Genomic DNA, 23,005 nt, shown 5'->3' with positions numbered 1-23,005 from the left:
ACCACCTCTAAATATGCTCACTAGCTCCAAAACTAACATGATACCATGACATGACTAATGTGGCCAAAAGTCTGTTGAGTCTTAAATGCAGAGTCCACAAAAAGTAGGTGACCTCACTACATGTTAGAAGTGGGAATCACCATACATCCCACGATACGATATTATTGCAATTTTTAAAATATTTTGCGATATTCAGATTCTGTACATAAAGGTAAACTTTATCAATATTCATTTTATCTAATATCAAAGTCTCACACTCAGTCTTTCTCTCATTTCAGTTTTATTGTTGACAAACTGAACGGTTTGTATTACAGTCTAGTCCAACTTAACTGAATGCATCTGGTACAATTACAGCTATTCTGAACTATGCAATTTATGAAAACTATGGAGCCCCTTCAGCAACTGAAGAATTTGAAAGTAAATTAAAACAAAATATAATTTTACATTAAATAAAAAAGTTTTAAACGTAATTAAAATAAAACATGTCTTAAATTAAAATAAGTAAACTGTCATGTTTATTGCTGCCAAAAAACAGTTAAACACATTTGGACAGTGTCAGGATTCTTGCTCAGAAAAAGGATCAACGTGCTCTGAAGTCAGAGCACAGAAACCTTTTTTGTTACAAAATATCGATTTCTGCTGTCGCTGTATCGATACATTATTAGCAAACAAAATATCACGATACTACACAGTATCGATTTTTTCCTCCACCCCTACTACATGTAGCAATCTACAGCCATTCCTTATATGCAGTGTGTGATATTTGGCAGCAAAGAAACAGGTGAAAAATAGAGACATTGACAGTTACAGCCAACAAGGAGGATGGCTTTTGGAACAGAGCTTGGGTCTCCTGGGCCAGAAACACCTGGTAAACCTAAGAGTGAGACGAAAGTTTAGAGGTAAGCCGTCCCAAAGACGGACTTCAACTTACCTGCCTGGGACTGCAGCCTCAGTGAGCTCAGCATGTTATTTGCAGTGTGCTGCAGCTCCCAGCTTTTACACATAAAGCAATACAGGGACTACTGTTCCCAGCTGCAGTCCAAGATAGTGCCTTTCAAGTCTGACTATCAGTGGGATGAGCCTGCAGGTAGCAAAAACATAAAAGGGCTAGGCCAGAGCTGGCTGTTTATCAAAACCGAAACTTTAAAATTGAAAAACTTGATTAGACCAGAGCTCTCCAACCTTTTTGCGCCACGGACCAGTTTATGTCCGACAATATTTCCACAGGCCGGCCTTTAAGGTGTCGCAGATAAATACAACAAAATAAAACCAGGACTGGTACCAAAAAAAAAAAGATTTATTCATAACACACAGGAAAAGACCCAGAGAAACCGAGTTAACGATAAAAACGATAAAAAATAATCATAGAACCGATAAAAACCCTGAAAACCATAAATTTCACACCAGAGCCTCAACTTTCGCATGTGACAATAAATAACTCCGAACCAAACCATCACGTTGGTCAGAATTTTCTAAATGAAATCCAAGAAAGAACTGGGAACGTTAGCCTGGCTCTGAAGTCACAGACTGTGCTGAGGCATTTGTGATCACAGCTTCACTGAATCCAGTAGGAAGGTTTATGATTCAGATCATTGAGCACTGTCAGATTACCAATAATCCCAAAAAATCCTGCTGTAATTTTCTCTTCTTCACAATGCAGGAGTTCACACACCCACTGTTAAATTAAAAAGCCAATGTATAATAAAAGCGAACTCTCTTACTATCACCTCTAGGTGTCGCTAGTTATGTTTAATGTAATCTCTCTTACCATCAGTTTTTCTGCATCAGCACGGACTTTGAGGAGCTCTGTGATGGCATCCACAAACCCTTGGTGGTGAAAATTGCACATCTTTTCAATCTCACGGTCATGATTCCTGATCCTGGCATCAAGCTTTTCCATGAAGCGCTTGTGGGCATTGGGTTGGTCATCATAAATAGACCTGAAAGAGGAGTAGATGGGTAACAGTTTAACAAACAGCAGAAGAAAGAGGATAAAACATGAACAGAAAAATGAAAAAACAAACAACCCTTTCTTATGTGTGTGCCAGTTTAGCTCAGTGGGTGAGCAGGCGACCACATGGCTGAAACGCAGCGGTGCGAGTCTGATCAGTGGCCCTGTGCTGCATGTGCTCAAACCCCGGTCTCTCTCCACCACTAACCAATAAATGCAAACTTTTCACGGTTTTAATTGAAAAATTGTACTCGTTCACTGACAAAACTCACATAAAATGATAAAACCTGCACAGCCTTCTCAGGTTAACAGAGCCGCTCATCTTTCAGCTTCTGTCTTTTTGTTCAAACGTGAGCTGAAATTACAAACAATGTTGGATTTTTACACACTGGTCATCTTGACCATATCTACATAAATAGGTGCACTGATTTGCTGCTATTCCATTTTTATTTATATCCTTAGAAGTATATATTTGTATATTATTGGAATTTAAATTCCCATCTTATCAGTCAGATGTACCAAGAGACACCTAAAGCAGAGTGTTAGTACTGTATCAAAGCTGATACAGATTAGATTCCTTCATCCTTCATGAAACATTAGGAGCCTCCCTGTAAATGCTGGCTCTGGACAAGGGCTGTGCGGTATGTCCAGAATCTCATATCCCGATATAAGACATCTATCGTCCGATAACGATATAAATCACAAAAATGTAACATTTTCTGTAAAGTCTGTGAATCTCGGGCAGCTCGACTTGTGTGAAGTGTTTCCAGCTGGGCGTCGTGTAGCTGGAGTCGAGTGTTTTAACCGACGCATGAAACGATACAGTTTTAGACATAAGTTGTAACGGCGCCGTTTTCTTTGTATTTTTTACACGGCGTGCTGCGGGGAGAAGCCTGTTCTAACGTTTGAGTCTAAGGGTTATTTTTTAGCACCTGGCTTCTCTTATTTACTTCTCATCGGTAGACTAAAACACAGTGGGACCAAAAACAACAGAGTGGGAGCTCAAGGTAACAATCCAAAGAAAGCACAAAGAGCTGGAGTAACAATACTGCAACAGGTGTAGAACTTTCCATTTCAGAACATACAGAATATTTCCCATTTGTTTTAACGGGCAGTCAGCTTTCCTTTAATGAAATAAACGTTTCCTCATTGGTTCTTGCACTGATCAGTTTTTGTTACTGTACATGGTGAATGTAAACATGTCATACATACTTTTCTATGACATGTTTTGACAAATAAACTGAATTATTTCAGCCTTTGTATGAAAATCTAGCATGAGCACAACTGCATCATTTGTAAAAATAATTACGAGGAAGAGATCAGGAACATAACAAGGCAACTACAAAGTATTGTATGTTTCTGATCTTTCCTGAACCAGGAGTGATAATAGCCATGCAGAATGCTTCTACAAACACTTGTGAGAGAAATGTGGGGCACTCTCCGGAGCTCAGTGAAGTCGACAGGATGCCACATGTGCAACAAGTACAGCTGTGAAATTTCCTCACTAAATATTCCACAGTCAACTGTTAGAGGTATTATAATGAAGTGGAAGCAAATAGAAATGACAGCAACTCAGCCACAAAGTGGTAGGCCACGTGAAATCACAAAGGGAGGTGCATAGTGCAGAGAGGTCGATCGCTACAGACCTCTAAACTTCACTTGGTGGAGAGTTTCATGGCCGAGCAGCTACATCCCAGCCTACAATACTGGCATAACCTTCCATTTAATGGAATTACTACGCCATCTAGTGACACTGAAGAGGAATAGCATGAGTATTGTTGTGAACCTACCAGTGACTCACTCAAGTCACAACAACAGTCACCTCAAGGTGCTTTATATTGTAAGGTAGACCGTACAATAATACATACAGAGAAAAACCCAACAATCATATGACCCCCTATGAGCAGCACTTTGGTGACAGTGGGAAGGAAAAACTCCCTTTTAACAGGAAGAAACCTCCAGCAGAACCAGGCTCAGGGAGGGGCGGGGCCATCTGCTGTGACCATTTGGGGTGAGAGAAGGAAGACAGGATAAAGACATGCTGTGGAAGAGACAGAGATTAAATGCAGAGAGGTGTATACACACATACTGAGTGGAAATCCGAATTACTCCATGAATTGCGAATCACCAAGACCTCAAATAATAATTGTTCTGCAAAACTACTGTCAACCTGCAGCAACATGAACTGCCATTGTTTAGAAAACCACACACCTGTGTATAAAGGCTCCCACAGTTTACACTGCACGCCAAGACAAACACCAGTCCATGAAGTGCTGAGAAAGAATCTGTGTAGATAACAAACTGCAGTGAGGCAAAGATGAGAAGAGTCTCATGGAAGCCTTAAATAATGTGACAGGAAGTTACTCCAGCTCATTCTGCCAAAAACATTTTCTCACAGTTGTAGGGTTTATTATCTTTGACACATACAGTTCTTAGCTTTTAGATTTTTCCATATTTCCAATAAAAACAAGGAATACTTTGAACCTGTTTTTAATTGAATTTCCCTGGTAAATACTTCTATGCACATATGTATACTGAATCCACATTTTTGCACAGATTTGGCCTTGTAAAGATAAGATTAGTTAAGATAACCTTTATTAGTCCCAGGCTAATAGGCTGCCGACCTTTGCCAGCGCACGTGGTACTAAGCTTTTGATCAGCTGTAAAACAGCCTGTTTCAGTGTAAGCACTGTTTTCAGTAAACTGCATGCTCAAAAAGTGTTTTGTCTCACTCCCATTTCTTCTTGTTGCATGTTGAAGCTCAATCAAAAAGATCAAAATGTGATTTTTGACCTTTCTTAAGTGATCTTAAACTTTTGATTGGGACTGTATGAAAGGAAAGGTGCGTAAAGCATTGTGAGGGCTCAGGTATAAAAGAACCAGTCCAGTCCAACAAGGCTATCTGACAGGACATTATATTAGTACATGTTGTGGTAAAAATTAAATAATGATCCTTAAACCCTACTGCTCAAAGTACTGCTTGCACAAAAACACCTTGATATAATGCAATATTATTTTGAAGCCACCTCACCCGGGTCTACGTTGCCTTGAGAAGTAACTGTAACAGTATTTAAACATCTGTCAAAAACTTCCCATCAGCAAATCAATCAAATATCTCTGATGGATAAAAAACAGCATTTAGCCTTTCATCCGTGACTTGTCTCCGCTGGGCTTATTTGTAAGTGTGATAAACATGTATTTAAATTAAGCTTGAAATTTATGGCATTGCAACATCGGCCATGAAGCAAAGCTGCAGCTGTGCCAAAAAAAGCAACGCAACAACGAAAATTATCTTCAGCAAAAGCAAACTGCAGTCAGATACTGATCTGGACACAGACATCCATCATTTTAAATGAAACTTGATCCATTTCATCCAAGGATTTGAATTTGATAATTGCAGCAACTGTCACAGATTCACATTTAGGTGCTTTTCTTATGAAGACCTGAGCTGTTTATCTGCTTTCCACAGAGCCAGGATAACAACAGTCTGATGGCTTTTTGCTATATTAAGTGCTACAGTTTCTTAAAAAACCATTTAGAAATTTTAATCAACAACTTTCAGTCTAATTTAATCCAAGGGATCGTGTAGGGTTTGTATCCAGCTGTCTCACTATAATGAGACTCATGCAAGTAACAGTTTGCTTCATTTTATTTATTTATTTCATTTATGTGGAGGAATACACACGAATTATTTTGCCAGTGACACAGGAGTGGGAACTTTGTGCCTTTGAGATATGCTGCTCCCCACAATACAGTGGGGCAAAAAAGTATTTAGTCAGCCACCGATTGTGCAAGTTCCCCCACCTAAAATGATGACAGAGGTCAGTAATTTGCACCAGAGGTACACTTCAACTGTGAGAGACAGAATGTGAAAAAAAAAAATCCATGAATCCACATGGTAGGATTTGTAAAGAATTTATTGGTAAATCAGGGTGGAAAATAAGTATTTGGTCAATAACAAAAATACAACTCAATACTTTGTAACATAACCTTTGTTGGCAATAACAGAGGTCAAACGTTTACTATAGGTCTTTACCAGGTTTGCACACACAGTAGCTGGTATTTTGGCCCATTCCTCCATGCAGATCTTCTCGAGAGCAGTGATGTTTTGGGGCTGTCGCCGAGCAACACGGACTTTCAACTCCCGCCACAGATTTTCTATGGGGTTGAGGTCTGGAGACTGGCTAGGCCACTCCAGGACTTTCAAATGCTTCTTACGGAGCCACTCCTTTGTTGCCCGGGCGGTGTGTTTTGGATCATTGTCATGTTGGAAGACCCAGCCTCGTTTCATCTTCAAAGTTCTCACTGATGGAAGGAGGTTTTGGCTCAAAATCTCACGATACATGGCCCCATTCATTCTGTCCTTAACACGGATCAGTCGTCCTGTCCCCTTGGCAGAAAAACAGCCCCATAGCATGATGTTTCCACCCCCATGCTTCACAGTAGGTATGGTGTTCTTGGGATGCAACTCAGTATTCTTCTTCCTCCAAACACGACGAGTTGAGTTTATACCAAAAAGTTCTACTTTGGTTTCATCTGACCACATGACATTCTCCCAATCCTCTGCTGTATCATCCATGTGCTCTCTGGCAAACTTCAGACGGGCCTGGACATGCACTGGCTTCAGCAGCGGAACACGTCTGGCACTGCGGGATTTGATTCCCTGCCGTTGTAGTGTGTTACTGATGGTGACCTTTGTTACTTTGGTCCCAGCTCTCTGCAGGTCATTCACCAGGTCCCCCCGTGTGGTTCTGGGATCTTTGCTCACCGTTCTCATGATCATTTTGACCCCACGGGATGAGATCTTGCGTGGAGCCCCAGATGGAGGGAGATTATCAGTGGTCTTGTATGTCTTCCATTTTCTGATGATTGCTCCCACAGTTGATTTTTTCACACCAAGCTGCTTGCCTATTGTAGATTCACTCTTCCCAGTCTGGTGCAGGTCTACAATACTTTTCCTGGTGTCCTTCGAAAGCTCTTTGGTCTTGGCCATGGCGGAGTTTGGAGTCTGACTGTTTGAGGCTGTGGACAGGTGTCTTTTATACAGATGATGAGTTCAAACAGGTGCCATTCATACAGGTAACGAGTGGGGGACAGAAAAGCTTCTTACAGAAGACGTTACAGGTCTGTGAGAGCCAGAGATTTTCCATGTTTGAGGTGACCAAATACTTATTTTCCACCCTGATTTACGAATAAATTCTTTACAAATCCTACCATGTGGATTCATGGATTTTTTTTCACATTCTGTCTCTCACAGTTGAAGTGTACCTCTGGTGCAAATTACTGACCTCTGTCATCATTTGAAGTGGGGGAACTTGCACAATCGGTGGCTGACTAAATACTTTTTTGCCCCACTGTATATCACCATCTGCCATGGAACAGTGGAGAAAGATCAGCCAACTGACATGTGACAGTTTACGGCTGCCGCGATTACATCGACTATCAAAATCGCCTAAACCAGTTTAATAGTCGACCCGTTGTCTGAAGCTTTGCAAAATCCTGAACAACACAGGAATAAGTAGTAGCACTTAAGTGTATAATAACAGACTGAAACAGAAGATTCAAGTCAATTTAATTTACACAGCGCCACATCACAACAGCAGTCACCTCAAGGTGCTTTATATTGATAGACCCTACAATAATACATACAGAGAAAACCCAACAATCATATGGACCCCATATGAGCAAGGTGACAGTGGGAAGGAAAAACTCCCTCTTAACAGGAAGAAGATGGCCCACCATATCCCAGAATTCATAGCACGGCACAGCCAATTCCAGTTTCCAACAATGGCGGCAGCTACTTAGTTTTAATATTACTCTTTCTGGGTCACAAAATAAACTTTTAATATATTTTCAGGCGAGAATGTAGCTGTGCAAACTTCAAATATCTGCTCGGTTTATCAAGACATCACACATTTGCAAAATATGTTACCCACCAGCTCAATAGGTGACCGTCCTGTTATATGTTAGATAGCAAGGAGCAGACGGCGGAGTTCATCAAACTTCACCGAGACGATCTCCAAATTTCATTAAAACTTTAATAAACTATCATCTTGTCTTTATTTTTAGTTGGCACACACCTGAAACACTTCCAGCTGTAAGCTAATGATAGTTATATAAGAGCAGATGCTGCTGGTGCAATAAGCTGTACGTTTTACATCCGATGGATCTGATTAGTCGACTAATCGCAAAAATAATCGGTGACTAGTCAACTATGAAAATAATCGTCTGTGGCAGCCCTGATGGACAACCATCACAATTTTGCTCGGAGGAATCTCAAACGTTTCTACAGTCTGCTCATCTGATGTTAGTGCTACGCTGTTCTTCATTAGTACGATGAGATTAACACATCCTGTTTGTTCTTTGGTTTTTAAATGAGACTTTATCCTGGACAAACTCATGGGCTGTTTTTGTATTTGGCCAGTAACCATTTTCTTTTTTGTGATCAACATTTTATTGATTTAAAACTCGTCCAAGCTGTTAGAAGCAGCCTTCAATGTGTCCCAGTCTGTGGTCTCCAAACACGTGCGAAGCTCCTCCACAGCCTCGTTGCTCCACAGTTTTTTAGTCCTCATGACAGGTTTGGAGAGCTTCAGCCTCTGTCTGTACGCGGGGATTAGGTGGATCATGACGTGGTCAGAAAGTCCGAGTGAAGCGCGGGGCACCGTGCGATAGGCCCCACCTCTAATAAGTTCTGTTCTTCTTTGTCTGAGAAATCAATTCTGCATTTTCTGTCACCCCCAGAGTTCAAAATACTGGTTCATTATTATTTTAAAAAACAGATATTTGGTCTTATAGTTTTAAAAAAATCCTTTACTGCCCAGGCTTTTTCCCAACAATTTAAGGTGAAGGGAGAACAAAGACAAGCAATGCACTCATTTTCAAACTGCTCCTTTCTTTAACTGTCAAAGATTTATGTGTGGGTGCTTTTCTTGTGCAGACTTGAGCAGTTAAGCAAAGTGAGAGAGTATCAGCATCTAAATTATTTTATGTGGAACACAGCAGGCTAGTGCTGATACACAGGCATGGAAATCAACTGAAACACAGGTGCACAGGGCTGCTTTACATACACCCACACACAGAAAAATCCCTTTTAACTGAAAACCTAATAGGTCAGAGAATCATTTTTTTATGTATTAAAAGAAAACTATTGAGAATATGCACTGTTGATAAACTGTCTGCTGTTTAATTTAAAAAGTCACATGAATGTAAAAATTTAGATATTTTTAAATAGAGTCACTCTCTAAACAGATTTATTAGTTTAGTCATGCAATATGGCTTATGTTTATTGTTTTATTTTTACTGCACAGTCTTCAATAAAATATATGCAAAATATTTTGGTTTGATGTCATTATTGTTACTAATATTCTTTAGGGCTGCAGCTGTTGGTAATTTAATTAAACGATTAAACTATAGGTTATTTCGTTAATTAATCAAGTAATTGGATAAGAAAAATGTTGGTCTTATTAATTAGAATTAGAATTAGAATTCAACTTTATTGTCATTGCACATGCACAGGTACAGGGCAACGAAATGCAGTTTGCATCCATCCAGAAGTGCTTTAGTGATATAGATATATTACAATATATATTAGCAATAGTATAGATATGTAAGTATATTACAGAAATGGGTCTATTATGGTATGTTATAATGTACACGGTATTATTAATGAGAAATAATAGATATTGAAAAGAGAAAGAGTCTTTCAAAATGCTCATTGGTTTCCATTTTAGAAACTGCAATCTTTGGAGTTTCATTTTTAGTTTCAGGTTTCATTTGTCAAAAACAAAAACACCAAACCTTTTCTATTACGGGGCAAATTAAATGTTATTCTTAAAGAAAACTTTTTCTTATAAAACGCATAAAACATAAATCTGTACTCTGAGTTTTTGTACACGTTTCAGTCACACAGTCCAGCGGCTCACAGTTTGGTAACCTATGTGCATTTTTATTGGCTTGTGATTTTTCACTGTGTGAAACGATAGAGCAGCTACAAAGTTTGCTTTTCTTCACATCAGACTTTTTTGATCAGGTGCTTTGATGGAGGATTCCTGCTCACATTTTCCCAGTAAATGTTTTAATGGGGATCAAAGGAACAGCGCTGCTGCTTTAGATGCTAGAAGCCTTATTCAAACAAAGCTCACCTTCTCAGTAACGGCTCCGCCCCTTTTATCTTTGCATTGCGTAAAGAGACGCTTGCAAAAAAAATTTATACTTCACACAATTTCATTGAGACAGTATTTATATTATTTCACTTTCAATCTGAAAAATGTTATGAAAACATTGACATAAATATGGTCTGGTGCACACCATGCTTCCCTTTAGACTCACCTCTCTTCCTTCCATGTAAAATAGGACGGCTGCTGTCAGCCTTTAGCAAGCTCGATAATCTAAGCTGTCTTTAATATCTCTATATTTACACGATGTCTGTGAAGGTCATCCAGGTCATCGTAGTCTAAGGAGCTTGGAAAGAAGAGCGTCTGGGCGATGTTCTTTCTTTCAATTTTGCCATTTCTCCTCAACAGCTGTCCATAGTGGACCTCATCACAGCCACAGAAACAGCCATACGGACTGATAAAATATCACAAACAGAAGCAGAGCAAATCAGGATGAAAGTTTCAGCCACCCGCTCCAGTCCCTCCGTCTAACCTCACAGTACAAGAAAAAGAAGGCCGTCGCTTCCTGAGCAAAGATCACAACATCACACGCACACACACACAACAGGTTACCACACAAAGATTACTACACTCCTCAGTGACTCCTACGAAGCCTTAAAGCGAGACCCCACAAGCAGCTACAAAAAGAAAGTTATCACTTAGACCTTGAAAAGGACAAAATCATTGACCATCCGACATATTTCAAAACACTCTTGTACTTCTCACTGTCCCTTCTGATTTTCTTTTCCTGCATCGTTCTTTCTCCCTTTCCTGTCCCTCAGTCATGTCTGTCCCGTCTGTAACAACTGAAAATAAAATAAATAATAACAACAAAGGTCGATCAAATGGACCAATACAGCAAAGCTGTGATGATCCATTTGGCAAAGTAAATCCATCGGGTCTCCTTGTTGGTCTTCAGACAACAATTCTGACGGCTAAAGAACCAAATGGGACAGGCAAAAAAAACCAAAACTCTTGTACACATTTAAGGCTTTTCATCATCTCTCCCCTCCATATCTCTCTGATGTGGTTCAGATCACCACCCCATCCCGGTGTCTCTCCCCGTCTTGCCACCATGGGGAGCAGGGCTTTCAGCTGCTCCTCCACTCTGGAATTCCCTTCCTCCTGATTTAAGAAATATCGCTTCCTTGTCTCTCTTTAAGTCCCAACTCAGAACTCACTTGTTCAAAACAGCTTATCACACATAAACTCTCCACTCTGCCATTTTTAAATGTGTTTTATGTCTTATGCTTTTATGATTGTGTAAACTGCTGGCTTCATGTTGCTTTTATTGTTCTGCTGAGTGCAGTGTCCTTGAGTGTTCTGAAAGGAGCTTTCAAATAAAATGTATTATTATTATTATTATATCATTGTCTATACCCAGGGGATGCCATACGCTGTATTTACAGACTTCCTGAGATCCATAAAGAAGGTGTCCCACTCAGACCCATTGTCAGCAGCATAAACTCAGCCACCAAACACCTTGCTGGCATCCTAGCCACCCTGGTGGGGAACACCACATCGAATCAAGAACTCCACCGACTTCACCGACTTCACCAGTGTTGAGATCCCTTCCTACTCACATTCCCCCCACTGTCCCTCTGGGGGGAAACTCCCACAGGGCTTAAATCTGGGACTCTCCACCATTTGACCCTGGAACTGAAGAAGCTTCTTGGATGAGAGTCTTCGAACAACTTCAAGTCCAGACGCTTTTCTTTCCAAGCTCCTTAGATATCTACATGATGTTTAAGCTTGAAAAGCTGTAGCAAGTTAACGCGTTAGCTCGTTAGCACCATGCAGCCCTCACACGGGGCGATCCGTGTTAACTCGCTAACGGGGATTTGCCACGTTAATGCGGTTATGGCGTTAACGTCGTATTAACGAGCACTCGTTTTTTTTACATCAGAGTTTGTTGATCAAGTGCTTTGATGAACGACTGCTGCTAGCTTTTTCCCAGTCAAGGCTTTAATGCTGGTTACTGGGACAGTGCTGCTGCTTTGGACACTAGGAAAAAAACCTGTTTTCTATCACTCAACCTGAGCTTATCTTCTCACTAACGGCACCACCTCTTTGCTCTTCGCAGTGTGACTCCAGTTCCACGGGCATCGTGGGCTTAATGTTGTATGTATTCCTGACAACTCATTTCTTAATTGACTAAATGGGGAAAAACTATTTAGATTAACAGACTAGTTTAAAGGTAACAGACACTTAAATTTGGGGCACGTTTCTCCAAAACTGCCTGAACGACTGCATTTCAAAGTTTAAAAGTTGCAAAGGTCTGTTTTGAATCACAGATGTGGGTGAAACGTTACAGCTAAACGAAACATGCTTTGAGAATTTTTTATTATCGAATTACTCGATGAATCATTGCAGCCCTACACACACACACACACACACACACATATATTTTTTGTTGTTGTTTTTTAAACTTTTACTTTGCATATGCAAACAATCTTTTATCTGCTATGTTTGTTTTTGTGCTTGTTTTTTGTTTTTCGAGAGCAAATTTTGGTTTTGTCAGAACTCTTGGCATAACTGGTTATATAAACACCCGCACATGATTGTGCCAAATACATGCAGCTTCTTGACAATAACAGAACTGATAAAGGATTTAAATAATTCAGAATTTCAGGTGAAGGGTGGGCACAGTGAAAGCGAACGCATATCAAAATATTCAAATTTAAACCGTCTTCCCATTTTTATGTGTGGCATTAGATTACAATAACGGTTCATGTGGCAAACACAACACTCATGACTGTCATAATGTAACGAACTGAGAAAATCCTTCACACACTATGAAATGTTAATGTGTTAATGTTAGTGTGACACTGTTTTTTACATCCCTCGAACAGCACGCTTGTTCAAGTCTAAGAAACAACTAAAGATATCATTTAACTCCATAATTTAACACTGTAGATCAAAATAAAAGGAATTTCATTTCCTTTAGCTCTGATCATAACAAACGAATCGAAGGAGTAGACATTTTTTAATAAATATGGCTAAAAATCAGCACAAAGAACACATGACAGGAAACATCAGCACGTCTACTACAGCAAACAGGTATCTGTAGACATGGAGCCTGTAGTGCCACAAGCCTGACTCACCTGCAGAAAATCAGAGTTGTCATAGTTTTGCATTTTCAAACAAGTTTTTATATTTATTTCAGTTTCAGTTCAAGACTGATTTTTCTTTTTAGTTTTTAAAACTAAACATTTTCATAGTTTCAGTGTTAGTTTGAGTCTTTTTAATTATTAATGTGTGAAGGGCTTATGTCAGAGGCAAGACTTTTACAGATATTAAAATTAAAAACATTTTGTAGACACCCAAAGTATCAAGAAGTATGTCCAATAACCCTTCAACAGTAAAGTTGCACTTTTTGTTTTAGCAAACTAAACAATAAAACCAAGCATATTACCTCAATATTTGTATTTTATTTATTTTAGTTTATTCAAGTTTATAACATTTCTCAGTCAGTTTTTTTTTTCAAAATGTTTGGCTTTCATTACAGTTAACATTTTTTAACTATATTTTTAGTGTAGTTTTAGTTAACTATAACAACCTTAGTGGAAAGCAAGCTTTAGCTGCTTGTCTGGGGTCAACTGGTGGTTAGTAATGCGTAACTCAGTATGAGTTACAATAAACACCAGACAAACTACTTAACGAGGACATGAAACACTACACGTATCGAAGCTAACGCACATCATGGAAAACTGACAGTTTATGAAGCTGGATTTCAGAAATAAATTTGGACTTTTATTGAAGTGATTGTCATAATTGCAGAACAACGTGCATCATTGCTAATGCAGGGCACAAACCTGCACACTTTTCAGCCACGATTTATTTATTTTTCTGATGTTAATTTTTTTAGTTTTTCTTCTTCTTTGTTGTCAGTTTGGAGTAAAATGTTCAATGTTCATGATGCTCGATTTGAGGCGCCAGCATGATTAACGACTGAAGAATGTGATCAGTGGCTTTAAATGCTGCTGTTTGGAGAGTCTTTGACATTTTTAATGAAACAGTTCTAGTGTTTGAATTCACATCTGAGTGTTTCTTAGTTTTAGACTAGTCGGTTGGTCTAAATTGTTTTTAGGAACATTCCTAATTAGAGCAGGGCGATATGGCCAAAAATATTTATCACGATATATATTTGAAAATTTGCGATAACGATATAACCGACGATATAATTGATGCGAGACAAAATACAACTCCACAACATTACTAGTGCAAAAAGACAACCTTCCATTTATTTTCACTTAAACAAGAAGCTGGTTTTTATGTACATTAAAGCTTTATAAAAATGTAACAGTGCAAATGCAAATTCCTTGCTGAAAGTTTAACCAAAAGGCATTTCCAGTAGAAATGGGCTGACATATCCTGAGCATAACCATGTATAATATCCACTGAAGTTAAAAAGAGGTGCTTTGCAACATTAAACTGCAGTGTGCAGTACGCATTTTTCGGACCATAAGGTGCACGGGATTATAAGGCACATTAAGCGAAACAAAGCAGTCAGATAAATCAAACTTTATTAAACTCATTCTTCTTGCTTCCTCCACTTCTGTACCATTGTTTCATTAATGTTGAATTCTCTGGCAGCTGCTCTATTCCCATGTTGTTGCAGTATATTAATGACTAACCTCGTATTGTGGATGGATTATCTCAGTTGTTCTCCTGACTGAAGTTTGGTCCGTTTACAGCATCCTGCCATGCGATTGCATTTGTCTCTAACCATGAGGAACCTTCACGTTAACTTTTATAAGTGGAAAAGTGTTAGTGTTCGTCCTCCAGCTTCACTGTTTATGTTATGCTAACATAGCTGTGTCGCTAACGATCACGTAGCACATCATTATATACCAGCTAGCCCAACTTCAGTAACCCTACAAACGTCACTGCTGTTTAGTTTCCTGTCTTCATTTATGTTGGAAGTGATAGCAGAGCTGTACGTTTGAATTTTTTCAGAAATCTCTCAGTCAGAACATGCTATATCATGCTTAGGTAACTAGCGAAACTAGCGAGCTAACTTCCGCTAGCTTCCTGCTAGCTTCTAACTCCGTTAAATGTAATAACTTTTGTTTTCATGGATGCCTGGAAGTTAAACTTCATAGTTACACCTGGTAAAGCAGCAATGCTGATCGTTTTATTAAAGATGAAAGAATTTAGACAGTTTTTAACTCTAAGTGATGCTGCAGTGTTGTTTGACCTGAAGTCAAATATACGGAGTTTAGGACCCAGATTACTCCCAGATTTAAGAGCATCTTAGTCCGACAAATACGACAATAACAACGGCCGCTTGCATGTTCTGCAAAAAAATGTGCTTTGTTGTGTATCTAACGGACAAACACCAAACCAGTTCCACATCACTGAAGTTGCACCATTTTTACAAACCAATTCTGGTTCATCTGTTTCACTCAACAATCGGCCATGTGTGCATGAAAACAAAGGCACTGCGCATGCGCGTTTTACTCATATTCTATCGCGATATTTCATTTTCCTATCGTTGCCTAACATTATACCGGTATTACCGTGAACGGTATAATATGGCCCAGCCCTATTCCTAATACACTCTCACACATATACACACGACCATCTATGATTTGTCTGGAGTTAGGACACATGTAATGAGCTTCATATAACAAATACTTTTTTTAATCTGAGGCAAAGGTTGGTTACATTTTCTCTGAATTTGAATGTCTGGTTCACTCTTGACTTAATATACTAAAGTCCCCTCAGACATGACTTCTGTGGAGCGACAGACTGACCTGCAGTTGGAGTTACTTTGTTAAACAAATCAGCTGCTTCACCTAATCAAATTTAAATCCTCCGCCAGCTCAACTACCAAGGGTGAAGTCAAAGTTCGTATCTGGCACAAGACGGTAAAACCAGGGGCAGAAACATGAGACAAAACAACTACGCTGCCAGTTTATGAGTGTTGGAGTCAATGGAACACACCCTACGGTGTTGCAATGGGAGGACTGTCAGTTACACTGAAATTCTTGCTAAATAGTTTCTGGTCTGGTAAGGTGCCAAACATTTATCACACTTATCAACACTTACAGTGAAAGAGAGCCTCTGATGCACGAATCTGATGAGACTACTACAGGAGAAGGACTCGTGCACTCATCTAAATTTGGCCTTTGACAAAAACAGCTCATAATATTACAAAAACAAAACTAATACTGAAGCTAACACAAACTAAACTTAAAAATACATGTAAAGCAATATGAGCAAACCAATTTCATACACTAACCTAAACTAAACTTAAATGAATAAAAATCGAAATTAACTAGATGTTGTAATATACCTCTGTGCTACTCGGGGCGGTCGTGGCTCAAGAGTTGGGAGGTCGCCTTGTAATCGGAAGGTTGCCGGTTCGAGCCCCGGCTTGGACAGTCTCGGTCGTTGTGTCCTTGGGCAAGACACTTCACCCGTTGCCTACCGGTGGTGGTCAGAGGGCCCGGTGGCGCCAGTGTCCGGCAGCCTCGCCTCTGTCAGTGCGCCCCAGGGTGGCTGTGGCTACAATGTAGCTTGCCATCACCAGTGTGTGAATGTGTGCGTGAATGGGTGGATGACTGGATATGTAAAGCGCTTTGGGGTCCTTAGGGACAAGTAAAGCGCTATATAAATACAGGCCATTTACCATTTACTCATAGATTCAATTTTGATTCATAGATTCATTTACACAATTTTGTATTTGTGTGTGTGCGCCTGTGTTTGGGGGGCTTGCATTAGAACAATCCTTCAACAAAAGCACTTAATCCTGCTCTACAGGTTAACGCTGGATGGAACCGTTGATAGGCTTCTGCAGCTTTTGGCCGTGGGTCTGCGCAGAATGACAGACATTGCACAGACTCTGCTGTCACAAAATACGCAGTTACTGCAATACTTTTTCATCACTTTGGATGACAGTTTGCAACAGAAACATCAGCAGTACAAAAGAACCAGCCAAAAGAAAATGGGGTGTCCATTCCTAAACAAGGGGCTTCCTCTGTAGCATCGACACTGTTATGAAAAATCTGATACGGATCAGAAAATTTAACTGTGCAAATTCAAATCAACTTTACAAAAATCACTGATTCCAGATACAAAGGACTCAGCTGCATTTATATTATGAGTGCAACAACAGATATGAAGACAAGCTAAACAGCACACTGATTGATGGACTGGTTCTTTTACAGCACTTTTCTAATTTATCTGCGCACTCAAAGTGCTTTATGCAACTTGCCTAAGATTCACACACGGAGAACAACTTGGGGTTATTATCTTATATTATCTGCTCAAGGATATTTGACATAGACTGGATGGAACTGCTAACGTTCAGATTAGCAGATGACCTGCTCGACCACCTCAGCTACAGCAGCCCCAACTCATTGAACCAAGACTGGACACTTTGTGACCACCACAGAGAGACATCATAATAGCCAGAGGTTTGAATCATAAGAACTGCGTGACTGTCATCTGGTGTGTGTCACTACGTATGATGCAACATAACTGGTGTTTGGTACTAATATTAGTAGTTATTTGTTAGGGCTGTGCGTTATGACCAAAATCTCATATCCCGATATAAAACATTGATCGTCCCGACAACGATATAAATCACAAACATTTTACATTTTCTGTAAATTCTGTGAATCTCGGGCAGCTCGACTTGCATGAAGTGTTTTCAGCTGGGCGTCGTGTACCTGCAATCGAGTGTTACGTTAATTAAAACAGCCATAATTTTGTTTGTGAGTATCGATTACATGGCACGCTGCGGGAAAAAGCCTGTTCGAAGGTTTATTTTTTAACATCTGACGGCTCTTTTTAGCTTCTCGTCCGTAAACACACTGCATACAACTTCACGTGATTCAGTTTATTTTGAAAAATCTCAACAGGATCTTCAGCTTTATTATGAAAGGTTTATGTGGAAAATAAACAAGCGGACGGCGGAGCCACGCAATGGTTTTACCGACGTTGTTGCTAACGACAACGCATAAGAACAGTCGCTTCTGCGTCCATAGTGTGGTTATTTTAAATATAAGAGGAAGAGAGAAGTTAATTCCACAGTGACCGTCAAATCCTTGAAAAAATGTTGCCGTAAACAGTTTATTTTGTGACACCACAAAACAAACGACAGCGTAAAATGAAACGACAGACGTTTTCTTATCATCAGCCGATATATATCGTTATACTGAACAACCCTATTATTTGGTACTAGTTATTTTGTGTTTTTGTACTGCACTTTGGTCCAGGCTGCTGTTGTAATTAAATGTGCCATATAAATAAGTAAATGATAACTCCCATATTTATTTTCTTTAAGTGTTTATTAGCCTTATATAGTTGTAAGTGTTTTGATATTTTTATATTAAATATATGCTGTGAGCCTTATATTGCTATAGTTTCTATTTCATTGGCATTTGGCATCTTATGTTGGGCCTTTGGTCATTTTGTTATTGAAAAGTGTTTTAGATTTTATACACTCATGTTTTATATTTACATTGCTAGTCACCAAGTGCTTTTGATAATTTAACTGAAATGTAAAAAAGAAACAGTACTTTCCATGTTGTAATTATATAGACTATTCACTGAATTTACAAAAATGCACTATATTATGATATACAGTGGGTAAAATAAGTCTTGAACCAGTCACCAATTTTCTAAGTAAATTATTTTGAAATGCTGCTTACTTGAAATTCTCACCAGATGTCACTGTGTATATCGTTATCGGGATAAGAACTGGCTTTTAACAGGATAAGAGATTTTGGTCAGGGACAAAGAAATCAGCCAAAAGATTATGGACCACCATATGCAAGAACAGGGTCCTTGTTTCTTCTAGTATGTTTACTGTGTTATCTACAAGAACGTCAAAAGAAATCTTGCATTATAGAATATTACTGATCAACAGAACCTGCAAGATTACACGAGAGGAAAGCAACCACAGCCATTTCTGGATCTAACATTTGTTTTTGGTGCGCGCACACATAAGTTCATGCTTTTGAAGTTAACATGTATGTGAGGGAGCAGCTACACTGATCACTACTGAACTCATAAAAATGGATGGCAGGCATTTTTGGACGTTGGCTAGATTTTAATTTCAGGTTTAATTAAAGTATGATTTGCAGAGATGACAGTTTATTCTCTCAACTTTCACCCACCCATTCCATCCTGGAGCCTTTCCCAGCTGTCTTGGGGTGAGAGGCAGGGTACTCCCTGGTCAGACAACCAATCGCACTCACATTCACTCCCACATCCACACCTATGGGCAATTTAGTGTTTCCAGTTAACCTATCTCCACTCAACTTTCTATTACATCAATTGTTTTGGTGGATTAAAGAACGCTGTGTTAATGAGGACATTACTAAGAATGCAGGAGTCAAGCCATTTTACACAAACTAGACTAAACATGTTAGTAAAATTATTAAAAGTCATAAGAACCAAACAAATATGATAACTGTTTTAGCTGTTCCTGTGTGTCTGAAAGTGGGACATTACCTCCCCAGTGTCTATTTTGCATTCTTTGTATTTCACTTGCACAGTATGTATTATGGAGGGCGGCCAGTGCTGCCTTAATGGTTAGCATGTTTGCCCCCCTGCTTCACAAAAATGGTCTTGGATATTTGCAATCTCAAGCAGGACAACAGAATAATTATGGACATGACGCCCAACACTAAAGGAGACGTGCCCTCCCACCTAGGAGCAAATGCACTCCGAAACAAGTGAATCTATGCTAGCACAAAAGAAGAAGACCTTGTGAAGATGCTGAAGGAAACAGGTACAAATGTTTCATTGAAACAAATATGCCAACATAACCTGCATTCCTCAGCAAGGTCAGATTGTCTTTTTTATCTACAAAAAAAGACATAGTGAGGACATGTCTTTGCCTAAGTCCTCTGGTTTATCCTTAACGACTGTTGTACTGACTGGAACTACAAGGACGATGCTTTCAGGCTGGCACAGCTCCAATGGTGATTTATAAGACTGAACATGAGTGCCAAGTGGTAATGTTAATACTGGAGTAACTGACTCGCTGTTACCATCATGAAAAGAGAAGTCAGTCCACCACACAACACCCAGTGTTTATGACTCTGTCCACTGAGCCATATAATAGTCCACACCCAGGAAAGGCCTATGCACTGCACCAGAGCTGCATTTGCACGTGTTATTATCCAGGAAATATTCACTAATATTAGCTATAAGAAAAATCCCGTTTTTAGCCCGACCCTTTCAATTAGTATTCTTATTATTAGTAAGCTCTACAGTAAGCAAAGCAAACCCCTATGATCACTGACAGCACGTCACTGTCATTTTACAACACCCGACCAAGCTGCCAAGAGATGAAGAAAAGACAGCGTCACCCTAGAGATAAGAGATGAAGACACGCGCTGAGAAAGCTAGATAGCATTGTTACCTGGAGGGTATACACTCATCACTCTCCCCAGGTATGAGAAACAACCACGGCCTACAGGCACGTCTACAGGACAGGTGTGACAGGTGGAAGCATTCAGCTAATGTTATTCACTGTGGCCTCGGAAGCTACTTTGGCATCTAATTGCCTAAAATAACCAGCGCGGTGTGTTGGGGAACGTCAGGCTGAGCAAACCGGCATCCTGTGTCACTACTGTCGCCCACATAACACAACACCACAGGGTCAGTGTTCTTATCCGCTCGTGGCATTCGTTTTATTTTAGCCAACAACTATCCAAAATCGTTACCTGTTAGCCGTTAGCTAACTCAAGCTGCACAACGACGTAAGGATGTGAAGTCCCACAGCCACACCCACAAATGATGTTGACATTTTTGACAGGTCACTAGTCATCCATCCTTACACATAACCTAAAAGATTACCTCACAGTCACTGCTGCTAACACGACAGCTAGCCCCATTCCTCATTTCAACACTATCTTGACTGTTGGCTAAAATAGCCAGCGCTAGCCTGCTACTGGGTAAGGCTAAGCTAGGTCTTAAACAAAAGGTGTGATCATGTAATACACAGTGAAAAACACAGGACCTATGTTGCTAAGGGCGTTTTTAGAAGCTATATATTCTTACCGAAGAGTCGGACCGACACAAGCTGTGTCGGTGCTTTCAATTTCCTGTAAAATCCGCTCGTGCTCCGTTATGCACTCCAGGGTTTCACTGTCCGCCATGATTGTTATGTGCATATTACGGCTATCACTGCAGCTACAGCGGAGCATAGGTCAGTGTGAGGTCCGGCCTGTGGGAGGCGCACTACGGTCGTGTTGACCCCGGTGATTGCGGCTTTGTTTCCGCATAGCCTGTGCCTGGTTCCTCAAACATTGTACCACATGGAAAACCACACGGGTTTTGACTGTTTATGATCTTATCATAACTACTGTATAGCGAGTGGTTTGCATGGTTAGCAGTAAAAAACAGGAAAATAATTTGTACTGTCATTCACACGGTACTTGTAATAATAAAGATGCCTGCTATCAAATGAGCTTTAGTGGCTTCTATTTGATTCATCTCAGTTCTGCTGTAGATACATTTTAAATAACAACATGCAGAGGAGGCTATTTACATCTTTATGGGTTTTTTTTTTTTTTGTTAAATCAAGATACAATTCTGGTAAAGCCTGACAAGTGATACACACTGACGCTAATAATACTAAGCTTTTTTCACATTAAATGTCTGTAATTGAACTCACAGTTTAATCAAAGCGAACACAGTTTGCATGTGTCCGCTAGCTTCTAAGTGCGTTTTTTCCTGGTCTTGGTATTAAGATAAACCAGCGTTTTAAATGTTGTAATTTAGCTAAATCAGTCCACCTTCAGTTGTGTTCAGCAGATAAATCTTGGGTGTGTTTTGGAGTTTACCTTAAGGTGGTTCCAAGAGGTAAGTCCACAGATTCCAACTCTGCAAAAATATTCCCAAAAGCCTTCTTTTCTTCTTCTTTGCTTTCTGCTTGGCTTTGACGAGGCGGCTCAGGTAAAGCAGCATAGATCCTGTCACTAGCCATTCTCTCTTAGTGAAGTATGTCTTGAGTATGAAGACTAAAAATCTGTACGTGTAAGAGAGGATTTTTTTTGTGTGTGTGTGTGTGTGTGTGTGTGTGTGTGTGTGTGTGTGTGTGTGTGTGTGTGTGTGTGTGTGTGTGTGTGTGTGTGTCGTGCAGGACACCTGCTGTGGTCAGCAGAAAAAAGGGTGCAACAGGAAAAAGAGACCTTGTGATTCACTGAACTTTGAAGCCAACAAAACTAATTTCAGCAGTTCTGTGTTAGTAGCTGTGGCTTTATTCACCTCTGAAAAGTAAAACCACAGCCATCAAGCTGCAGTTGATGTTGCAGATACAGGGCCTGATTTCTTAGTTATTTGTCACACATGAATACTGATCAAAGTGTAATATTATAAAGAGGAAATACAAAAATACAAAATGCAGTTTGATGATGATTTTATCTATTATGGAAAAGAATCTGTCCAAACCTCCCTGGCCTGATGTGACAACGTCATTTTGCCTAAACCTAACACAGAACTGTGATCACTGGAATTTATTATTATTTAATAATAATAATAATAGTATTAATAATATAATAACATCCATGAGGGGAAACCACTTGTTCAGTGACCTGTAAACCACAGAGCTCCCTTTTCTGTCAGTTTGTTCAGTCTGTTGTTGTCAGCAGACTAACAACTAACTGACAGAAAAACGTCTCCAGTATCTGCTGCGCATGTTAAAGAAAGATAGACTTCCAGTTCAGCCTGGCCTCAGAGTGCAGAGGTGGCAAAAGTACGTAAGGAGAAATACACAGACTTGATTCAACTTCTTTACTGAAGATTACATAAGATTAAAAAGATTAAAAATTATAACATGTCATCTGTAAATCTGCAGTTTATCAAGTGTCACGAGCAGTCATTACCTTTAATATAACCTCTCTTGTTCCTCTCATGTCTTTTCTTACATTTT

At 39.6% G+C, this 23,005-nt stretch overlaps 1 protein-coding gene across 6 annotated transcripts in view; it reads right to left on the bottom strand.

Annotated features, from left to right (window-relative positions):
- exoc6 (exocyst complex component 6) overlaps nt 1-22,132 on the bottom strand; it is a 70,849-nt gene extending 48,717 nt beyond the window's left edge. For 2 of the 6 annotated variants that reach the window (XM_076887168.1, XM_076887173.1), the window contains exons 1-2: nt 21,133-21,277; nt 1,769-1,940 (exon numbers count right to left, since the gene is read on the bottom strand). In XM_076887168.1, the coding sequence (XP_076743283.1) occupies nt 1,769-1,940; nt 21,133-21,245 (285 nt within the window). In that variant the 5' untranslated portion in view covers nt 21,246-21,277. Of the gene's footprint in view, nt 1-1,768; nt 1,941-21,132; nt 21,278-21,917 lie in introns of those variants that run through there. The other 4 variants (XM_076887170.1, XM_076887172.1, XM_076887169.1 and 1 more) reach the window with 3 other exon arrangements.
- Nucleotides 22,133-23,005: the final 873 nt, after the last annotated feature.

Source organism: Maylandia zebra, linkage group LG8, assembly GCF_041146795.1.
Source record: "Maylandia zebra isolate NMK-2024a linkage group LG8, Mzebra_GT3a, whole genome shotgun sequence".
NCBI lineage: Eukaryota > Metazoa > Chordata > Actinopteri > Cichliformes > Cichlidae > Maylandia > Maylandia zebra.
Note: the sequence above shows the minus strand (reverse complement) of the source record. Positions and strands in the feature narration are given on the sequence as shown.